The sequence below is a fragment of the Mytilus edulis genome, chromosome 12, assembly GCF_963676685.1.
Source record: "Mytilus edulis chromosome 12, xbMytEdul2.2, whole genome shotgun sequence".
In the NCBI taxonomy this organism is placed as follows: Eukaryota; Metazoa; Mollusca; class Bivalvia; order Mytilida; family Mytilidae; genus Mytilus; species Mytilus edulis.
This window is the reverse complement of record NC_092355.1, coordinates 6,389,917-6,412,454: the sequence shown is the minus strand read 5'-3', so window position 1 is coordinate 6,412,454 and position 22,538 is coordinate 6,389,917. Positions and strand designations below refer to the sequence as shown.

Here is a 22,538-nt window from a genome sequence, read left to right as displayed (position 1 = left end):
TAAAGCTGTTTTATTTTTATACTATATACATTGATTGTTATACATATAAATTTACAAGGTAACAAACGAATTTCACGACTGAGTGATGATTAACCTGGCGCCAATATCAAATTCATCTCGTCTTTAAATGTTTAGATGATTAAAATGTCATTTTAAGTTTCAAAACCAGTCTATATTACATGGATATTTAACCTCCCCCCTAATAAAAAGTAAAGAAAAAAAAAGTAAAGAAATACAAGAATTATGATTTCAATTCTGCACTTCATTGACATATACTTTAATAAAAACTTTTCATCAATTGGAATGTATCGTTTAACCTGAAACAATATGATTGTCAATTTTGAACTAAAAGTTATATGAAACTTTCAAATCTAACAAATAAGTTGACATTTCTTGTTTTTACTAAGTTTTACAATAAAACAGCAGCATATGCATTTTTTTTTTATCAAACTCGATGTGGAGTTAGGGTTAGGGTTGGGGTACAACAAATACAGCTACGGTAATCTACTTCTTGGATCAGAAAATCCTTAGTTTTTCGAAAAAAAATCAAGGTTTTTAAACAGTGAATTTATGAAAATGACCATGTAATTGATAATCATGTCAACACCGAAGTGCTGACAATTGGACTTGTGATACCCTCGGGGACGAAACGTCCGCCATCAGTGGCATCGACCCAGTGGTGTTAATTTGCTTAATTTGAAGGCAATATTTTTTATATCTTTATTCATACCATATCTATGGGCATCATTTGATTCGTTGGTTTCAGATTTCGGTGTCGTGGAAGTGGTCTTGAACCTAAAATCATAAAAAACGATTTTTCTAGACCGATTTGTATTAATAATGGTAGATTCATCTTAATTCTGTGTTCGTTTCGTTATACATAAAACGTTAACATAGATTATCGAATATATTACAAAGTATTTAACAAAAAACAAAAAAACACCAACATCTGCCTCTTTCAGTTTTTTTTTCACACAAACAACTCACACTAGCACCTAATAGTTTTCCGATAATTTCTTTCGTTTTTTCTTTTTTGAGCTGCGATTTTCATCTGTACAAGATTATAGTACAAATGTGCTACTAGAGGTATCTCAACATCTTACGAACGTACGAAAATTGACCTTACTTGCCGTAACGAGAAAAGAGGGAGCATTCATTAATTCAATAATTTTAGACTATCGGCTGTGATCTTCTCCCTTTTTCAAATTTCTTTTTACAGACAAAATATATACATTTTGGAATTTGTAAGACCATTTTGAGTCGAAAATATATTAAATTGACTTGAGGATTAATCAATACAGATGAAAATCTAATTGATCAATAAATTATGACAAAGCATATAAAATATTTAGACACAGGACAGCAATCGTACAAAAGATTTTGAATAACATAACAACATCATTTTGCATGTTTTGTATATATGTAAAAGGATAAATATAGAACTTTGGAATGGAAAAGGCTAAAGAAATCTTTTAAAATATTATCAATGATCAGATCAATGGAAGAAGGTCTTTCGTAACCATGAGGCAAGTTAATCTTGGAATGAACGTTTTTTTTTATAAAGATCCTACGATCCGAGGTAACTTCGTTATCAGAATGCTAAAATCCAAATTATCACTTCTTGACCTTACATAATTATAACTGATTTATATTCCAGCGAAACTGATAGTCTAGAAGATAACCAAAGGGATACATTGAAATCAAGATTTAAAAAAAAAACCCAAAAAAACCAGTTTAACACTTTAACAAAATGTTCTGTTATATAATTATGTTTTGTTTGTTTTGTTTTTATGGCAGTTTATGTTAGTATATACGTCATATAATTATTAATATTATTCTGAGGAGTTTTCATTGAATGCTGTGCATGTTTTAGTCGGTTTTTATTTTTTATTTATTTTTTAATGGACGACAACAGAGGCCAACATTTACAGGTATATAACAATCACAAGATTGTCATGTCAATCTATATACTTATATATGTTTTAAATTTTTAATTTGGGAAAAGAATTTAAAGAAAATTCACCTTTTAAAAACTATGTAACTATCAGTTTTGTTGGTGCTGTAGCACTCTTACTTTCAACAAAAATACACAATACTCTATAACTTTACGATTGATGGGTTTATATTTCTGTAACTTATTTCAAAAAATAATTTATCGCACATTGAGACTTTCCTGCTTGGTGATAGGAGACAGAATTTACCGAAACTCATCCTCTTTTATTCGTTCCATATTTAAGATGAATTGTGGATACAGTGGCGGATCAAGAACTTTTCAGAAGTTGAAGCCCACTGACTGGGCTTTGGGTTTGAGGGGCCACCTCCATTCATGCTTCAGTGTTTCTCTAAAATATCAACATTTTTTCCCACGAAAGGGGGGGGGGGCGGTCCCCAAGTCCCCCTTGCATCCTCCTATGGGATAAAATAAATTGAAAATACTAAACGTGTGTCATCTCAATCACTTTTCAGTCCTTTTACAAACGAAAATCTCGTCGTGAAAAGAATGGAATACTTGCAACAGTACGTTAAACATCCAACAATCAATCGTATGAAATGCAAATCAGACGCGCCGATGGTTTTTAACTTCATAAGGGAGATAAATCTTACGCATATATTCGACATGTAAACAAACAAAACTCAACGTTAGAATACGTAACATTCAACAACAGAAAATAATTTGAAACACCGATGTTTAACAACAAAAATAAAATGCAAGGTTGCTAAAAGACTAGGCAATTGTTAACTGTTTCTTTAAACACACCTCAACATCGGTAGACATTTATCATAGATTTAATTATAACAAAATTATTGCTCCTTGACGAGACGTTGGTAGAGTTTCGTCCGTTCGTTAGATGTTGAGAAACCTCAAATTTAAACATTTCATCTACCAAAATTATGACAATTAACTTATTAATTGAATATAATGAATAATACTGTACGAATGGCATTAATCATACAAGACCTCTTAACTCACCTAACTGTTGCGTTGTTAAACAACATGGACAGTGTTGTAACAGTACAACATAAGAACAAACTATAAAAATCGATTAAAAAGTCTTAACTCAACAGATGGATACAAATAGAAATACATTCGACAAAAACACAAAGTTGACGTGGGTTGGTACTTGTACATCCCATCCATACAAAAGATATGAAAATGGGCTTTCAGTGTCACTTTACAAGAAAAAAAAACTCAAAAATTTCAATAAAGAGCACAGTGCGTTGGGTAGATATCTTTTAGTTGAAAATAAAAACAAAATGTTCAGTCACTTAAAACTCATCTGACAATCAAACAACAGATTTTTATTCAATTTAACAGTTATACCTTGACATAACAACAAACCTTATTAATCCTAATTCTGAGAAAAGAACAATTTCATCAATCATTATATGAGATAGAAATGAAATATATCACAAAACAAATTACAAAAACAACATTTTTATCTAGAAAAATCTAACATACTTTCACTCTTGTAATCATAATAAGTTTTTTCTTAAATATATGCATGTAACGTATGGATAAAAAGGAGATGTGTTATGAATGCCAATGAGAAAACTGTCCACAAGAAACCAAAATGACACAGACACTAACAACTATTGGTCACCGCATGGCCTTCGACAATAAGTAAAGCCACTACCGTATAGTCAGCCATAAAAAGCCCCGATATGACAATGTAAAACTTTTCAAACGAGAAAACTAATGGCCTTATTTATATCAAAAACTGAACGAAAAACTAATATTTAAAACTTAAACCAACGACAACCACTGAATTACAGGCTCCTGACTTTGGACAGGCACATACATAAATAATATGGCGGGTTTGCCCATGTTAGCTGGATCCCAACCCTCCCCTAACCTGGGACAGTGGTTTAAAGTTCAAACGGAAAATTTATCCACAACAGTTTGGTATCTTACGATGAACTTTTTGGAAAACGTACGAGACACGTTCTTTGACACAATCCTTTAAAATATTTAATAAAGAGCACAGTGCGTTGGCTAGATATCTCTTTAGTTAAAAAATAAAAACAACATGTTCAATAACTTAAAAATCATCTGACAATCAAACGATAGATTTTTATTCAATAAATCATTTTATACCTTGAGATAACAACAGTCCTTATTCAAATGTAGGTTAATTTATCCAAATTCTGAGAAAAAACAATTTCATCAATCATTATTTGAGATAGAAATGAAATACATCACAAAACAAAGTACAAAAACAACATCTTTTTATCTAGAAAAATCAAACATCTTTTCACTCTTGTTATCATAATAAGTTTTTCTTAAATATTTACATGTAACGTATGGAGCAATTGCACAACAATGATTTTTCAAATGAAAACATCCGATATTAAGAACACCCGTTTTTGTATGAAAAAAAATGTTCACAAATCGATTGATATACAATGAATCGATCTATTATTCAAGGTTGTATCAAACGGTACCAAAACCATTTTGGTTGGACGCCTGAGCTGTTGCATTATTAGTTATGATAAATTACTATGAATTAAAAAGAGTCTGGAATATTGATCCACTTGTTACGTCTTTGAATTTTAGTTTGCAAATAGTATAATTATTTGTGATGTCACTGATTTCGAAATAATTTTGGTAGACTGTGGCATTTGGATTGCAATCAAATTTTTTGGGCAAATGAACGGAAGATATCATTCGAAATCCAGCTATATTATTAAAAAAGGGTAAGCAGATATTCAATAAAATTATACATACCAAGTTTATGGTCATCCTTTGATGGGTTGGTCTCAGGAGCCGGTGGTGGTGGACGTTGTCTTGACCCTTAAATCATGATAAAACTATTACTTTAGTTTCATTTAAACCCGTTTCGTATCAAAAACGATTCTAATCAACCGAAATCAGGTTTTGAGGCCAATCTTGTAAGATGTGAGGGTGCATTAGGGCATACGTTACAGTGTTCATTCGACGGAGAATTATTTATGACGAATTTTTTGAGGCAAGGTATCTTGGCCAAAACAGTTCAAAAAATCGAATAAACACTAAAGGTTAAAGATATATTAAAAGGACATAAAAGGAACACTTTTAAACGTAATTCAGATGGGAAAATAAAGGTAACAGTAGTATACCGCTGTTCAAACTCACAAATCCATGGACAAAAAACAAAATCGGGGTAACAAACTAAAACTGAGGGAAACGTATTAAATATAAGAGGAGAACAACGACACAACACTACAATGTAACAGACACAGAAACGGACCAAGCATCAGATAAAATCCCATGATAATAACAAATATAACATCAAAACCAAATACATGAATTTAAGATGGACAAGTACCGTGACACGTCTTATTGCAATGTGAATTTACACTAAAAAAACAGATAAAACAGACGACGAAACGTTCAAATGTAACACACATAGAAACGAACTATAACATAACAATGGCCATATTCCTGACTTGGATATTGATCCACTGGTTACGTCTTTGAATTAAGTTTGCAAATAGTATAATTATTTGTGATGTCACCGATTTCGAAATAATTTTGGTAGACTGTGGCATTTAGATTGCAATCAAATTTTTTGGGCAAATGAACGAAATATATCATTCGAAATCCAACTATATTATTAAAAAAGGGTAGGCAGCTATTCAATAAAACTATACATACCAAATTTATGGTCATCCTTTGATGGGTTGGTCTCAGGAGCCGGTGGTGGTGGACGTTGTTTCGATCCTTAAATCGTGATAAAACTATTAATTTAGTTTCATTTAAAACCATTTCATATCGAAAACGATTCTAATCAACCGAAATCAGGTTTTGAGGCCAATCTTGTAAAATGGGAGGGTGCATTAGTGCATACGTTACAGTGTTCATTCGACGGAGAATTATTGATGACGAATCTTTTGAGACAAGGTATCTTGGCCAAAACAGTTCAAAAAATCGAATAAACACTAAAGGTTAAAGATATATTAAAAGGACATAAAAGGAACACTTTTAAACGTAATTCAGATGGGAAAATAAAGGTAACAGTAGTATACCGCTGTTCAAACTCACAAATCCATGGACAAAAAACAAAATCGGGGTAACAAACTAAAACTGAGGGAAACGTATTAAATATAAGAGGAGAACAACGACACAACACTACAATGTAACACACACAGAAACGGACCAAGCATCAGACAAAATCCCACGAGAATAACAAATATAACATCAAAACCAAATACATGAATTTAAGATGGACAAGTACCGTGACACGTCTTATTGCAATGTGAATTTACACTAAAAAAACCCAGATAAAACAGACGACGAAACGTTCAAATGTAACACACATAGAAACGAACTATAATATAACAATGGCCATATTCCTGACTTGGATATTGATCCACTGGTTACGTCTTTGAATTTTAGTTTGCAAATAGTATAATTATTTGTGATGTCACTGATTTCGAAATAATTTTGGTAGACTGTGGCATTTAGATTGCAATCAAATTTTTTGGGCAAATGAACGAAATATATCATTCGAAATCCAACTATATTATTAAAAAAGGGTAGGCAGCTATTCAATAAAACTATACATACCAAATTTATGGTCATCCTTTGATGGGTTGGTCTCAGGAGCCGGTGGTGGTGGACGTTGTTTCGATCCTTAAATCGTGATAAAACTATTAATTTAGTTTCATTTAAAACCATTTCATATCGAAAACGATTCTAATCAACCGAAATCAGGTTTTGAGGCCAATCTTGTAAAATGGGAGGGTGCATTAGGGCATACGTTACAGTGTTCATTCGACGGAGAATTATTGATGACGAATCTTTTGAGACAAGGTATCTTGGCCAAAACAGTTCAAAAAATCGAATAAACACTAAAGGTTAAAGATATATTAAAAGGACATAAAAGGAACACTTTTAAACGTAATTCAGATGGGAAAATAAAGGTAACAGTAGTATACCGCTGTTTAAACTCACAAATCCATGGACAAAAAACAAAATCGGGGTAACAAACTAAAACTGAGGGAAACGTATTAAATATAAGAGGAGAACAACGACACAACACTACAATGTAACACACACAGAAACGGACCAAGCATCAGACAAAATCCCACGAGAATAACAAATATAACATCAAAACCAAATACATGAATTTAAGATGGACAAGTACCGTGACACGTCTTATTGCAATGTGAATTTACACTAAAAAAACAGATAAAACAGACGACGAAACGTTCAAATGTAACACACATAGAAACGAACTATAATATAACAATGGCCATATTCCTGACTTGGATATTGATCCACTGGTTACGTCTTTGAATTTTAGTTTGCAAATAGTATAATTATTTGTGATGTCACTGATTTCGAAATAATTTTGGTAGACTGTGGCATTTAGATTGCAATCAAATTTTTTGGGCAAATGAACGAAATATATCATTCGAAATCCAACTATATTATTAAAAAAGGGTAGGCAGCTATTCAATAAAACTATACATACCAAATTTATGGTCATCCTTTGATGGGTTGGTCTCAGGAGCCGGTGGTGGTGGACGTTGTTTCGATCCTTAAATCGTGATAAAACTATTAATTTAGTTTCATTTAAAACCATTTCATATCGAAAACGATTCTAATCAACCGAAATCAGGTTTTGAGGCCAATCTTGTAAAATGGGAGGGTGCATTAGGGCATACGTTACAGTGTTCATTCGACGGAGAATTATTGATGACGAATCTTTTGAGGCAAGGTATCTTGGCCAACACAGTTCAAAAAATCGAATAAACACTAAAGGTTAAAGATATATTAAAAGGACATAAAAGGAACACTTTTAAACGTAATTCAGATGGGAAAATAAAGGTAACAGTAGTATACCGCTGTTCAAACTCACAAATCCATGGACAAAAAACAAAATCGGGGTAACAAACTAAAACTGAGGGAAACGTATTAAATATAAGAGGAGAACAACGACACAACACTACAATGTAACACACACAGAAACGGACCAAGCATCAGACAAAATCCCACGAGAATAACAAATATAACATCAAAACCAAATACATGAATTTAAGATGGACAAGTACCGTGACACGTCTTATTGCAATGTGAATTTACACTAAAAAAACCCAGATAAAACAGACGACGAAACGTTCAAATGTAACACACATAGAAACGAACTATAATATAACAATGGCCATATTCCTGACTTGGATATTGATTCACTGGTTACGTCTTTGAATTTTAGTTTGCAAATAGTATAATTATTTGTGATGTCACTGATTTCGAAATAATTTTGGTAGACTGTGGCATTTAGATTGCAATCAAATTTTTTGGGCAAATGAACGAAATATATCATTCGAAATCCAACTATATTATTAAAAAAGGGTAGGCAGCTATTCAATAAAACTATACATACCAAATTTATGGTCATCCTTTGATGGGTTGGTCTCAGGAGCCGGTGGTGGTGGACGTTGTTTCGATCCTTAAATCGTGATAAAACTATTAATTTAGTTTCATTTAAAACCATTTCATATCGAAAACGATTCTAATCAACCGAAATCAGGTTTTGAGGCCAATCTTGTAAAATGGGAGGGTGCATTAGGGCATACGTTACAGTGTTCATTCGACGGAGAATTATTGATGACGAATCTTTTGAGACAAGGTATCTTGGCCAAAACAGTTCAAAAAATCGAATAAACACTAAAGGTTAAAGATATATTAAAAGGACATAAAAGGAACACTTTTAAACGTAATTCAGATGGGAAAATAAAGGTAACAGTAGTATACCGCTGTTTAAACTCACAAATCCATGGACAAAAAACAAAATCGGGGTAACAAACTAAAACTGAGGGAAACGTATTAAATATAAGAGGAGAACAACGACACAACACTACAATGTAACACACACAGAAACGGACCAAGCATCAGACAAAATCCCACGAGAATAACAAATATAACATCAAAACCAAATACATGAATTTAAGATGGACAAGTACCGTGACACGTCTTATTGCAATGTGAATTTACACTAAAAAAACAGATAAAACAGACGACGAAACGTTCAAATGTAACACACATAGAAACGAACTATAATATAACAATGGCCATATTCCTGACTTGGATATTGATCCACTGGTTACGTCTTTGAATTTTAGTTTGCAAATAGTATAATTATTTGTGATGTCACTGATTTCGAAATAATTTTGGTAGACTGTGGCATTTAGATTGCAATCAAATTTTTTGGGCAAATGAACGAAATATATCATTCGAAATCCAACTATATTATTAAAAAAGGGTAGGCAGCTATTCAATAAAACTATACATACCAAATTTATGGTCATCCTTTGATGGGTTGGTCTCAGGAGCCGTTGGTGGTGGACGTTGTTTCGATCCTTAAATCGTGATAAAACTATTAATTTAGTTTCATTTAAAACCATTTCATATCGAAAACGATTCTAATCAACCGAAATCAGGTTTTGAGGCCAATCTTGTAAAATGGGAGGGTGCATTAGGGCATACGTTACAGTGTTCATTCGACGGAGAATTATTGATGACGAATCTTTTGAGGCAAGGTATCTTGGCCAAAACAGTTCAAAAAATCGAATAAACACTAAAGGTTAAAGATATATTAAAAGGACATAAAAGGAACACTTTTAAACGTAATTCAGATGGGAAAATAAAGGTAACAGTAGTATACCGCTGTTCAAACTCACAAATCCATGGACAAAAAACAAAATCGGGGTAACAAACTAAAACTGAGGGAAACGTATTAAATATAAGAGGAGAACAACGACACAACACTACAATGTAACACACACAGAAACGGACCAAGCATCAGACAAAATCCCACGAGAATAACAAATATAACATCAAAACCAAATACATGAATTTAAGATGGACAAGTACCGTGACACGTCTTATTGCAATGTGAATTTACACTAAAAAAACAGATAAAACAGACGACGAAACGTTCAAATGTAACACACATAGAAACGAACTATAATATAACAATGGCCATATTCCTGACTTGGATATTGATCCACTGGTTACGTCTTTGAATTTTAGTTTGCAAATAGTATAATTATTTGTGATGTCACTGATTTCGAAATAATTTTGGTAGACTGTGGCATTTAGATTGCAATCAATTTTTTTGGGCAAATGAACGAAATATATCATTCGAAATCCAACTATATTATTAAAAAAGGGTAAGCAGCTATTCAATAAAACTACATACCAAATTTATGGTCATCCTTTGATGGGTTGGTCTCAGGAGCCGGTGGTGGTGGACGTTGTTTTGATCCTTAAATCGTGATAAAACTATTAATTTAGTTTCATTTAAAACCATTTCATATCGAAAACGATTCTAATCAACCGAAATCAGGTTTTGAGGCCAATCTTGTAAGATGTGAGGGTGCATTAGGGCATACGTTACAGTGTTCATTCGACGGAGAATTATTGATGACGAATCTTTTGAGGCAAGGTATCTTGGCCAAAACAGTTCAAAAATCGAATAAACACCAAAGGTTAAAGATATATTAAAAGGACATAAAAGGAACACTTTTAAACGTAATTCAGATGGGAAAATAAAGGCAACAGTAGTATACCGCTGTTCAAACTCACAAATCCATGGACAAAAAACAAAATCGGGGTAACAAACTAAAACTGAGGGAAACGTATTAAATATAAGAGAACACCGACACAACACTACAATGTAACACACACAGAAACGGACGAAGCATCAGACAAAATCACGAGAATAACAAATATAACATCAAAAACAAATACATGAATTTGGGATGGACAAGTACCGTGACACGTCTTATTGCAATGTAAATTTACACTAAAAAACAGATAAAACAGACGACGAAACGTTCAAATGTAACACACATAGAAACGAACTATAATATAACAATGGCCATATTCCTGACTTGGATATTGATCCACTGGTTACGTCTTTGAATTTTAGTTTGCAAATAGTATAATTATTTGTGATGTCACTGATTTCGAAATAATTTTGGTAGACTGTGGCATTTAGATTGCAATCAATTTTTTTGGGCAAATGAACGAAATATATCATTCGAAATCCAACTATATTATTAAAAAAAGGGTAAGCAGCTATTCAATAAAACTACATACCAAATTTATGGTCATCCTTTGATGGGTTGGTCTCAGGAGCCGGTGGTGGTGGACGTTGTTTTGATCCTTAAATCGTGATAAAACTATTAATTTAGTTTCATTTAAAACCATGTCATATCGAAAACGATTCTAATCAACCGAAATCAGGTTTTGAGGCCAATCTTGTAAGATGTGAGGGTGCATTAGGGCATACGTTACAGTGTTCATTCGACGGAGAATTATTGATGACGAATCTTTTGAGGCAAGGTATCTTGGCCAAAACAGTTCAAAAATCGAATAAACACCAAAGGTTAAAGATATATTAAAAGGACATAAAAGGAACACTTTTAAACGTAATTCAGATGGGAAAATAAAGGCAACAGTAGTATACCGCTGTTCAAACTCACAAATCCATGGACAAAAAACAAAATCGGGGTAACAAACTAAAACTGAGGGAAACGTATTAAATATAAGAGAACACCGACACAACACTACAATGTAACACACACAGAAACGGACGAAGCATCAGACAAAATCACGAGAATAACAAATATAACATCAAAAACAAATACATGAATTTGGGATGGACAAGTACCGTGACACGTCTTATTGCAATGTAAATTTACACTAAAAAAACAGATAAAACAGACGACGAAACGTTCAAATGTAACACACATAGAAACGAACTATAATATAACAATGGCCATATTCCCGACTTGGATATTGATCCACTGGTTACGTCTTTGAATTTTAGTTTGCAAATAGTATAATTATTTGTGATGTCACTGATTTCGAAATAATTTTGGTAGACTGTGGCATTTAGATTGCAATCAATTTTTTTGGGCAAATGAACGAAATATATCATTCGAAATCCAACTATATTATTAAAAAAAAGGGTAAGCAGCTATTCAATAAAACTACATACCAAATTTATGGTCATCCTTTGATGGGTTGGTCTCAGGAGCCGGTGGTGGTGGACGTTGTTTTGATCCTTAAATCGTGATAAAACTATTAATTTAGTTTCATTTAAAACCATTTCATATCGAAAACGATTCTAATCAACCGAAATCAGGTTTTGAGGCCAATCTTGTAAGATGTGAGGGTGCATTAGGGCATACGTTACAGTGTTCATTCGACGGTGAATTATTGATGACGAATCTTTTGAGGCAAGGTATCTTGGCCAAAACAGTTCAAAAATCGAATAAACACCAAAGATTAAAGATATATTAAAAGGACATAAAAGGAACACTTTTAAACGTAATTCAGATGGGAAAATAAAGGCAACAGTAGTATACCGCTGTTCAAACTCACAAATCCATGGACAAAAAACAAAATCGGGATAACAAACTAAAACTGAGGGAAACGTATTAAATATAAGAGAACACCGACACAACACTACAATGTAACACACACAGAAACGGACGAAGCATCAGACAAAATCACGAGAATAACAAATATAACATCAAAAACAAATACATGAATTTGGGATGGACAAGTACCGTGACACGTCTTATTGCAATGTGAATTTACACTAAAAAAACAGATAAAACAGACGACGAAACGTTAAAATGTAACACACACAGAAACGAACTATAATATAACAATGGCCATATTCCTGACTTTGTACAGGACATTTTTAAAGGAAAAAATGGTGGGTTGAACCTGGTTTTGTTGTAGCATGCCAAACCTCCCTCTTTAATAGCCATGTGAAATATAACATTAAAATGACAACTCAACACCACATGACTGCAATATAAATAAATTGGAGAACACAATTGACAAAGAAACAGACGAACAACAGCCAATAAAATGCAACACGTTCAACATTTTAATACGCCAGAAGTGCATTTTGTCCACACAAGGTCTAATAGTGAGCTCAGATACAAAAGTTTGAAAGCCGAAACAAGCACAAAGTCGAACAGCATCGAGGACCAAAAGATAAAAAAAGTTGTGCCAAAAACGGCCAGGGTTTTCTGTTAGTTACCAGAATATCCCTATTATTCAGCGTCAGTACTTTGCATCCATACTTCAAGACCATTGTGGCTCATTTATAAAAAAGATGTGATATGATTGCCAATGAGACAACTGTCCACAAGAGACCAAAATAACACTGACACTAATAACTATAGGTCACCGCACAACCTTCGATAATACGTAAATCACATACCGCATAGTCAGCTATAAAATGCCCCGATATGACAATGTAAAACAATTCAAACGAGAAAACTGACGGCCTTATTTATATAAAAAACTAAACTAAAAACAAATATGTAAAACTTAAACCAACGACTACCACTGAATTACAGGCTCCTGACTTCGCAAAGGCACGTATATAAATAATGTGGCGGGGTTAAACATGTTAGCGGGATCCCAACACTCCCCTAACCTGGGACAGTGGTATAAAGTTAAAACGGAAAATTTATCCACAACACTTTGATATCTTACGATGAACGTGTTGGAAAACGTACGAGACGTTCTATGACATAATCATTTAAAAAATTCAATAAAGCGCACAGTGCGTTTGCTAGATCTCTCTTTAGTTCAAGATGAAAACAACATGTTCAATAACTTAAAAATCATCTGACAATCAAACGACAGATTTTTATTCAATTAACCATTGTATACCTGGAGAGAACAACAAACCTTATTGAAATGTAGGTTAATGCATCGTAATTCTTGGAAAAAACAATTTTATCAATCAATCATTCGTTGAGATAGAAATGAAATATACCACAAAACAAAGTACAAAAACATCATCTTTTTATCTAGAAAAATCAAACATCTTTTTCACTCTTGTAATCATAGTAAGTTTTTCTCAAATATTTACATGAAACGTATGAAGCAATTGCACCAAAATGATTTTTCAAATGAAAACATCCGATATTAAGATTGCCCTATTTTGTACGAAAAAAAACTGTTCACAAATTGATTGATATGCAATGTATCGATCTAATTTATACAGGTAGTATCAAACGGTACCAACACCACGTTGATGGACGCCTTAGCTGTTGACTTATTAGTTATGATAAATTACTATGAATTAAAAAGAGTCTGGAATATTGATCCACTGGTTACGTCTTTGAATTTAAGTTCGCAAATAGTATAATTATTTGTGATGTCACTGATTTCGAAATAATTTTGGTAGACTGTGGCATTTAGATTGCAATCAAATATTTTTGGCAAATGAACGAAATATATCATTCGAAATCCAACTATATTATTAAAAAAGTGTAGGCAGCTATTCTATAAAACTATACATACCAAATTTATGGTCATTCTTTGAAGGGTTGGTCTCAGGAGCCGGTGGTGATGGACGTTGTCTTGAGCCTTAAATTATAATAAAACTATTACTATAGTTTCATTTAAAACCGATTCGTATCGAAAACGATTCTAATCAACCGAAATCAGGTTCTGAGGCCATTCGTTTAAGATGTGAGAGTGCATTAGGGCATGTGTTACAGTGTTTATTCGACCGTGAATTATTTATGACGAATCTTTTGAGACAAGGCATCTTGGCCAAAACAGTTAAAAATGGAATAAACACTACAGGTTAAAGCTATATTAAAAGGACATAAAAGGAATACTTTTAAACGTAATTCAGATGGGAAAACACAGTCAGTACTTTGCATCCATACTTCAAGACCATTGTGTCTCATTTATAAAAAAGAAGATGTGATATGATTATGTTACTTTTGTTAACATAATAAGTTTTTCTTAAATATTTACATGTAACGTATGGAGCAATTGCACCAAAATGATTTTTCAATTGAAAACATCCGATATTAAGATTGCCCCTTTTTGTACGAAAAAAACTGTTCACAATGTATCGATCTAATATTTAAGGTAGTATCAAACGGTACTTAAACCATATTGATGGACGCCTGAGCTGTTGATTTATTAGTTTTGATAAATTACTATGAATTAAAAGACTCTGGAATATTGATCCACTGGTAACGTCTACGAATTTTTTCGGCAAATTAAGGAAATATATTTACTTGTATATTAATTGTTTGGTAAAGTTAATGGCAGATGGAAAATTATTTTTATTTCTGATTTCTACCTTCTGCTTGCCTATTTTTTTTTATAGTGTTACAACTCGAAATCAAACTACAATGTTAAAAAAGGGAAGGCATATATTTTTGAATAAAACTATACATTCCAAATTTATGATCATTCTTTGATTGATTGGTCTCAGGAGCCGGTGGTGATGGACGTTGACCCTTAAATCATTATAAAACTATTATTGTAGTGTCATTTAAAACCGTTTCGTATCGTATCTAATCAACCGAAATCAGATTTTTTAGGTTATTCTTGTAAGATGTGAGGGGGCAATATGGCATGCGTTACAGTGTTCCTTCGACGGAGTTTTTTTTTATGACGAATCTTTTGAAACAAGCTATCTTGGCAAAATCAATTACAAAATGGAGTGAACACTAACGGTTAAAGGTATATAAAAAGCAAAGTAAAGGAACACTGTTAAATGTAATTAAGATGAGAACACCTTCAGTACTTTGACTCCATACTAAAGACCGTCGTGTATTATTTAAGATGGTCGAAAAAATTATCCACAGCGTTTTTGTATCTTACGATAATTTTTTTTTGGTGAAGTTACGAGACGTTCTTTGACATAATACGGATGCACCAACTATGTGCTCATACACTGGTTATATTGTATAAGGTGTACCTTACAAGGTGAGAAATGTATATTTCATACAATAGTACAGGGGAAGTGGTTATATTGCAGCTAAGGTGGTTATTTATAAAATGAAAATTGAAATCATCTCGTTTGTCATTGGTATTGGTACTGAAATGTATACTGTTATATAAGCCATAACAGTTTTTATCCATAAACTCGTATTGTTAAAAAAAATTGAGTCAACATTATCCATTATCTGTCGTATTTAAGATGAAAATTTGCCGACTTTATTAATAGTTAAGACGTACATTTTTTTTAATTTAAATCTTATACGCTCTGTTTGTTTATGTCATACGTACATTTGGTTTTTATCAAACTCCATAATAAATGTAGTAATATGATGACCACTTCTAATACATAATTGTATCAGTTTCAGTATCAGTTAAAATCTTTCGTATATTATAAAGCGGTTACAATTTTAAGTCGTAAAGGAAAACTACCTGTTCAATCATATTCTTTGACAATTAATGAAGATTTCTTTTTATTGTTTTGAACACATGTTATCCGATTTTGAACAGAAACTAATTTCAGCACTTTTGACAAAAAGGAAACAACAAAACTTGATTAGAATGGGAGTTAATGTATTTACATTGTAGAAACAAAAACAATTTCATTAAACAATCATTATTTGAGATAAAAATAAAGTTTATCATAAAACAAAGTATAAAAAGCAACATCTTTTTAGTTATAAAAATCAAACAGCTGCTTAAATCTTTTTATCACAAGTTTGTTTTTCAATTGATTTATAGAAAGTAGAAAAACAAACTACTGTACTCCGAGGAAAATTTAAACAGAAAGTCAATATTCAAATTGCAAAATTAAAAGCTTAAACATATCAAACTAATTGATAACAACTGTCATACTCCTGACTTGGTGCAGACATTTACTACCGTAGAAACTGATGGATCGAAAATGTTTTATAGCCAGATAAATGTCTCACTCGAAAGCCAGTTGCAGAAAATTCCATCATATTGTCAAAAATGTATGAAGAAAAGAAATAGACACAACAGGTTACGTATAGAGCCATTGTACAAACATCACCTCGCAAATACAAACATCCGATATAAATAAATCCCTTGGTATTACAGTTGTTTTTATATTTTCAAGTGCATTCGCTGAATAAATGTTGTGACGAATATGTGTTTGTTTATAAGCAGCCAAATAATAATATTAAAAGTAAGAAATATTACACTTAGATTGTATATAATAATGTCTTTTACAGTTCTGATACATGCTGATAAAAGAAACATTGAAACAAACAGAATCTCAAGAACAAAAAATAATCTTCCTTGTTATATTTCATGGAATGTGTTCGTTCATAAATACATTGACTGTAATCATGATTTAGTAAAACAGTTGATTTCCTAAAATCTAAAATGACAAATATGTATGTAAGCGATACTTAATTTCAGAATTGATTATCAATTTATTCTTGCTTAATTTGAAAAAAATTAATGACCATAACATGACAGAATGAAAATCGGTCCCTCTTGTTTACGATTGTATATGGTGTAATATGAGTGAAATCTGACTTTTGATAAAAAAAATGCTTATTACCTTTTTCATTGTATATTATACTTTTCCTCCCACAACGTCTGCATGACTTGTGTATAAGTCCAATGAATTCTCCACATTTACATATAGACATAATAGTATGCTAACTTTATATAAGACAAGAGAATATACACTTATCTTCTTGTCGCTGAAATTAAAATAAATGAAAACAGTTGAATCACGAAAATACAAATAGTACTAATTAGGGTGAAAGTATTGTACCGATGTTTAAATCCCGAATGTCGATCGAAGAAATATTTAAAAAAAAAAACAAACAAAGAGTGTATGGACAAATAGAAACCTGACATATATATATAAATTTTACTAAAAATTAAAATGTCGATAGCAAAATAATATGATAGTTTCTCAAATTATGAAAATCAAATATGTAAAGTTTTATATTTTGTGTCTCCATTTTCAGCTACTTTTCTTGGTTAGTAAAATTATGTACATGAAACAACTGAAATATTACATACCTGCAGCAAATATTGAGCAAAGTATTCACTTGTCTGAAATAAACGACTTCATCAAGTTTACAATCTGAACACGAGATGATAGGAAGTATGAAGTATACAATGGATGACTTGGTGTCAATTTCACTTGAAACAAGTTATATAAATGTAGCGTGACTTTGTTTTTATATATATATTTCATTTTTCTACCTGTAAAATTCTGACCCAGTATTTTTTACATTTTATATTTTTTTATGATAAACGTAAAGAAAACGGATGTGTTTTCTTATTTGTGAATCTATTTTACAGAAGAATGAAAACACCCAATTAAACTGGATTAAAACAATTTGAATAACAAAAAACAATAAATGAAAAATGACAAAATTTGTAGGTAAGGGGGAGTAACTGCTGTAAGAATTCGATCGTAAAATTTGATAATCTAGACTGATTTGTACATCGTGATTTGCTGATCAGTTATGCGCTCATGGTTTCTTTAGATCTATTTCAACATTCCATAGATGAGCATACAACGGCAGTGCTCAGACATCTGACAGTAAAATGAAAAGCATCTGCAGTATTTTTACATATGCCATTTAAACACCTGAATGTTACTTAGAACAATGGGAAATATCTAGATGTAATATTTTTTTAGCTTGTAATTAGCTGTAATTCCCAAATTTGCAATAAAAGTGATTTTGTATTTGTCAACAACACACTGTTAAACAGGACAAACACTGTTCTCTCTCATAAGTACATGTCTGTAATAGACAATTAAAGCCTTTGTAAGAGAACAAATTGAAAGATCGATATACTTCTTTGGGTCTATACATCCCGTATTGACCTATTACAAAGGATACAATTGTTTTATTATTAATTTCTCACCATATATGTATCAAAATGGTCAGCGCATTATATTCTGTTTCTCGATCATTCAATTATTGTGGCATTTCATAGATATAATGTTGTCGTTTTTACAATAACAACATACTAGAAGTTTTTATTGCAATTACTTCCTATAATTGTTTGCATACATCTTATGTATTTGAAGATATATTTTGAAAATATTGATAATAAATATACACTTTTGAAAAAAATCTGAAATTCTTTCCGAAATAGTTATAATTATTATAAATTAAGGAATGTATCTCCCTCATGCAAAGCTCTGATTTCTTTCACGGATTTGGCTATACTTTTTAGACCTTTTGGATTATAGCTCTTCATCTTTTATATAAGCTTTGGATTTCAAATATTTTGGCCACGATCATCACTGAAGAGACATGTATTGTCGAAATGCGCATCTGGTGCAAGAAAATTGGTACCGTTAATTTTATTACTACCACTGGGTCGATGCCTCTGCTGGTGGACTATTAGTCCCCAAGGATATCACCATCCCAGTAGCCAGTACTTCGGTACTGGCATGAAAATACGGACTTTTTGTGTTATTAAAAAATGATAGAAATTATTATAAATTAAGGAATGTATCTCCCTCATGCAAAGCTCTGATTCCTTTCACGGATTTGGCTATACTTTTTGGACCTTTTGGATTATAGCTCTTCATCTTTTATAAAAGCTTTGGATTTCAAATATTTTGGCCACGATCATCACTAAAGAGACATGTATTGTCGAAATGCGCATCTGGTGCACGAAAATTGGTACCGTTAATTTCATTACTACCACTGGGTCGATGCCTCTGCTGGTGGACTATTAGTCCCCGAGGGTATCACCACCCCAGTAGCCAGTACTTCGGTACTGGCATGAAAATACGGATTTTTTGTGTTATTAAAATTTACTGTTATAAAATGATAGAAATTATTATAAATTAAGGAATGTATCTCCCTCATGCAAAGCTCTGATTCCTTTCACGGATTTGGCTATACTTTTTGGACCTTTTGGATTATAGCTCTTCATCTGTCATATAAGCTTTGGATTTCAAATATTTTGGCCACGAGCATCACTGAAGAGACATGTATTGTCGAAATGCGCATCTGGTGCAAGAAAATTGGTACCGTTAATTTTATTATAAAATATATAGGTTTTAGGATATTTTAAAAATACGGTGCTATATCACATTTTTATCCGCCGTTTTAATAGACCTTTAAGAAAACAACTCATTGTGAAAATTTGACCCTATATGAGTTTGTTCTTCTCGTGAATCCCTTTCTGAATATACAATTTCTGCGTCATTTTACATCCTTTTCTGTAAAAAAGGGACAAAAGATACCAGAGGGACAGTCAAACTCATAGATTGAAAATAAAATGACAACCCCAAGGCTAAAAATAACAAGACAAACAGACAAATAATAGTACAGAAGACACAAGATAGAACACTAAAGACTAAGCAACACGAATCCCACCAAAAACTGGTGGTGATCTCAGGTGCTCCGGCTGGGTAGGCAGATCTTGCTCCACATCCGGAATCTGTCGTGTTGCTTATGTTATTACAATCCGGTAAATAGTCTGCTTTGGTAGGTCACATTTGTGAAATTGTTAACGTATAAGCATTCCTAAATGAAGGTAATTTCAGAGAAAGTTTTCGAACGTGTTACATTTGTTAAAGGTAATTTTCATTTACTAACCCTGCTTCGATTCTTTTAATGGGAGAACGTAAGTCGACAATGGTATTGTCAGTTAATACTTCGGAACTGATATAATGTAAAATATTTTTTTTTAAATTCCAAGTTAATAAAAAGTAAAACTACAAAAATACAGAACTCTAGGGGAAATCCAAAAAGAAAAATACTCCTATTTTGACCTCTTTTACCTTTTACATGTATGTCTATTCACACATAGTTGTAAATATGATAGAATTTGATGCGACTGTCATACAAGTGAGAGGTTTAGCGCTATAAAAGAAGGTTGAATCCACCATTTTCTATATTTGAAAATGCCTGTACCAAGTCAGGAATATGACAGTTGTTGTCCCTTCGTTTGATGCGTTTTATCATTTGATTTTGCCATTTGATTACTCAATAGGGACTTTCCGTTTTGAATTTTCCTCGGAGTTCAGTATTTTTATGATTTTACTTTTTCCTTATCAAATTGCACATTCAAAAGCTCGAACACTTCAAACGAATGGATAACAAATGTCATATTAACCTCATCATACATGCATTAACAAATTATTAAAAACAATGGGGTACCCTCACCTATAGGCCTTGAAAAAAATGGCTATTGTTTTTATATCATATAGATTCTAACTTTGCTACGTATTTCTACATTCCTGTCCTTCATATTTGTAAATTCAAGTTACGTCACATATACACTTTTAATGATATATATACGAACCAAATGGCTATTTTGTCCATGCTGTGTTGTTCGATATTATATGTGCTACACACTTTCCTGTACATTTTACTTTTATCAACATCTTTCTTTTCGAAAACAAGTAAAACAATTGAAAAACCGCAATCGCAGAAAAATTCAAATCGAGGAGTCACATATCTAATTGCAACATAAAATATCAAACACACCTATCAAATAGAAAACAACTGTCATATTCCTGGCTTCGTTGATGCTTTTCATCATTTAGAAAATATATTATTATTGCAATTTTTTGACAATGGACTTAGATGCGAGATTTATCATTTATGATTTCAAAAGTTTTCATGTGCTATTTCATTTTGTAAGACTGTAAAAGTCGGTCTTCTTCAGCTTTTGTGGTCTCCGGATAATGTTCTCGTAACTTTTAAGCCATTATGTCATAAGACGTTGTATTAAAAAGAAAGATACACATAACTTGTGTTGTAAAATTAGAGATATTTTGTTTAGATATAATTATGTTGGGTTAAACCAAAGTGTAGTTTGTAAAGATATGTTCATATCATATGTGTAGCAGGATCTGCTTACCCTTCCGGAGCACCTGAGATAACCCCTAGTTTTTGGTGAGGCTCCTGTTGTTTATTCTTTAGTTTTCTATGTCGTGTCATGTGTACTATTGTTTGTCGTTTTGTCCTTTTCATTTAGCCATGTCGTTGTTAGTTTATTTTCGATTTATGAGTTTGACTGTGTCTCTGGTATCTTTCGTCCCTCTTTAAAAAGTAATAATGTTTGGAGCTTTCAATAGTGAAGTTACTGTGTTTTTTTGAGATATAAAGAAAATGTCAATGTATAAATACATACATGTTTATATGATTATATTTAGTATGATGTATATATATATATATATATATAGATCATAGATTATATTGCATGTACATGTCATTATTGTGTACAAAAATAGATGATATTTTTAAAGATAGATGTTGCATAATTATTTAAAATGGGCCTGTAAAAATCGGGGGCCCCTGAGTTGCTTCCCTGGGCAACTTAGGGTTGACGTAACAGGTGATTATTAATAAAAAATGTTAAAATTAAAAAAAAATAAAAAAATTCCATGCATCTTGTTTAGTACACACGCATTGCAATTTTATTTTGATAGAGCTGTAAATTATATATACAAACAATACATTGGTAAATATCGTATATCAGCTCATATATTAGGCATAGAAACAGACAGATTTTATAATGTTGATAAAAATGATAGACTATGTACAAATTGTAATACAAGCTCTATTGAAGATGAATACTTGAATGTAAAATATAGAGTCAAATTCGAGAAAACTGTATAAAAGAGTATAATTGCAGAAATCCTTCTGCATACGAACTTTTCAAATTATTATGTCAGAAATATTAAAGAATTGAAAAACTCAGGTAAATTTTCAAAATCTGCAGAAAACGTAGAATTTAATTGCATTATATAGTATATTTTCCTCACCTTATTTTAAGTATT

At 32.1% G+C, this 22,538-nt stretch overlaps 1 protein-coding gene across 1 annotated transcript in view; it reads right to left on the bottom strand.

Moving 5' to 3' along the window:
• LOC139497380 (uncharacterized) overlaps positions 1-17,412 on the bottom strand; it is a gene marked incomplete in the record, with an annotated part of 47,755 nt that extends 30,343 nt beyond the window's left edge. The window contains 4 exon segments of the mRNA XM_071285592.1: positions 11,090-11,155; positions 11,994-12,059; positions 14,330-14,395; positions 17,322-17,412. Coding sequence (XP_071141693.1) covers positions 11,090-11,155; positions 11,994-12,059; positions 14,330-14,395; positions 17,322-17,412 — 289 coding nt within the window.
• Between the last annotated feature and the right edge of the window lie 5,126 nt (positions 17,413-22,538).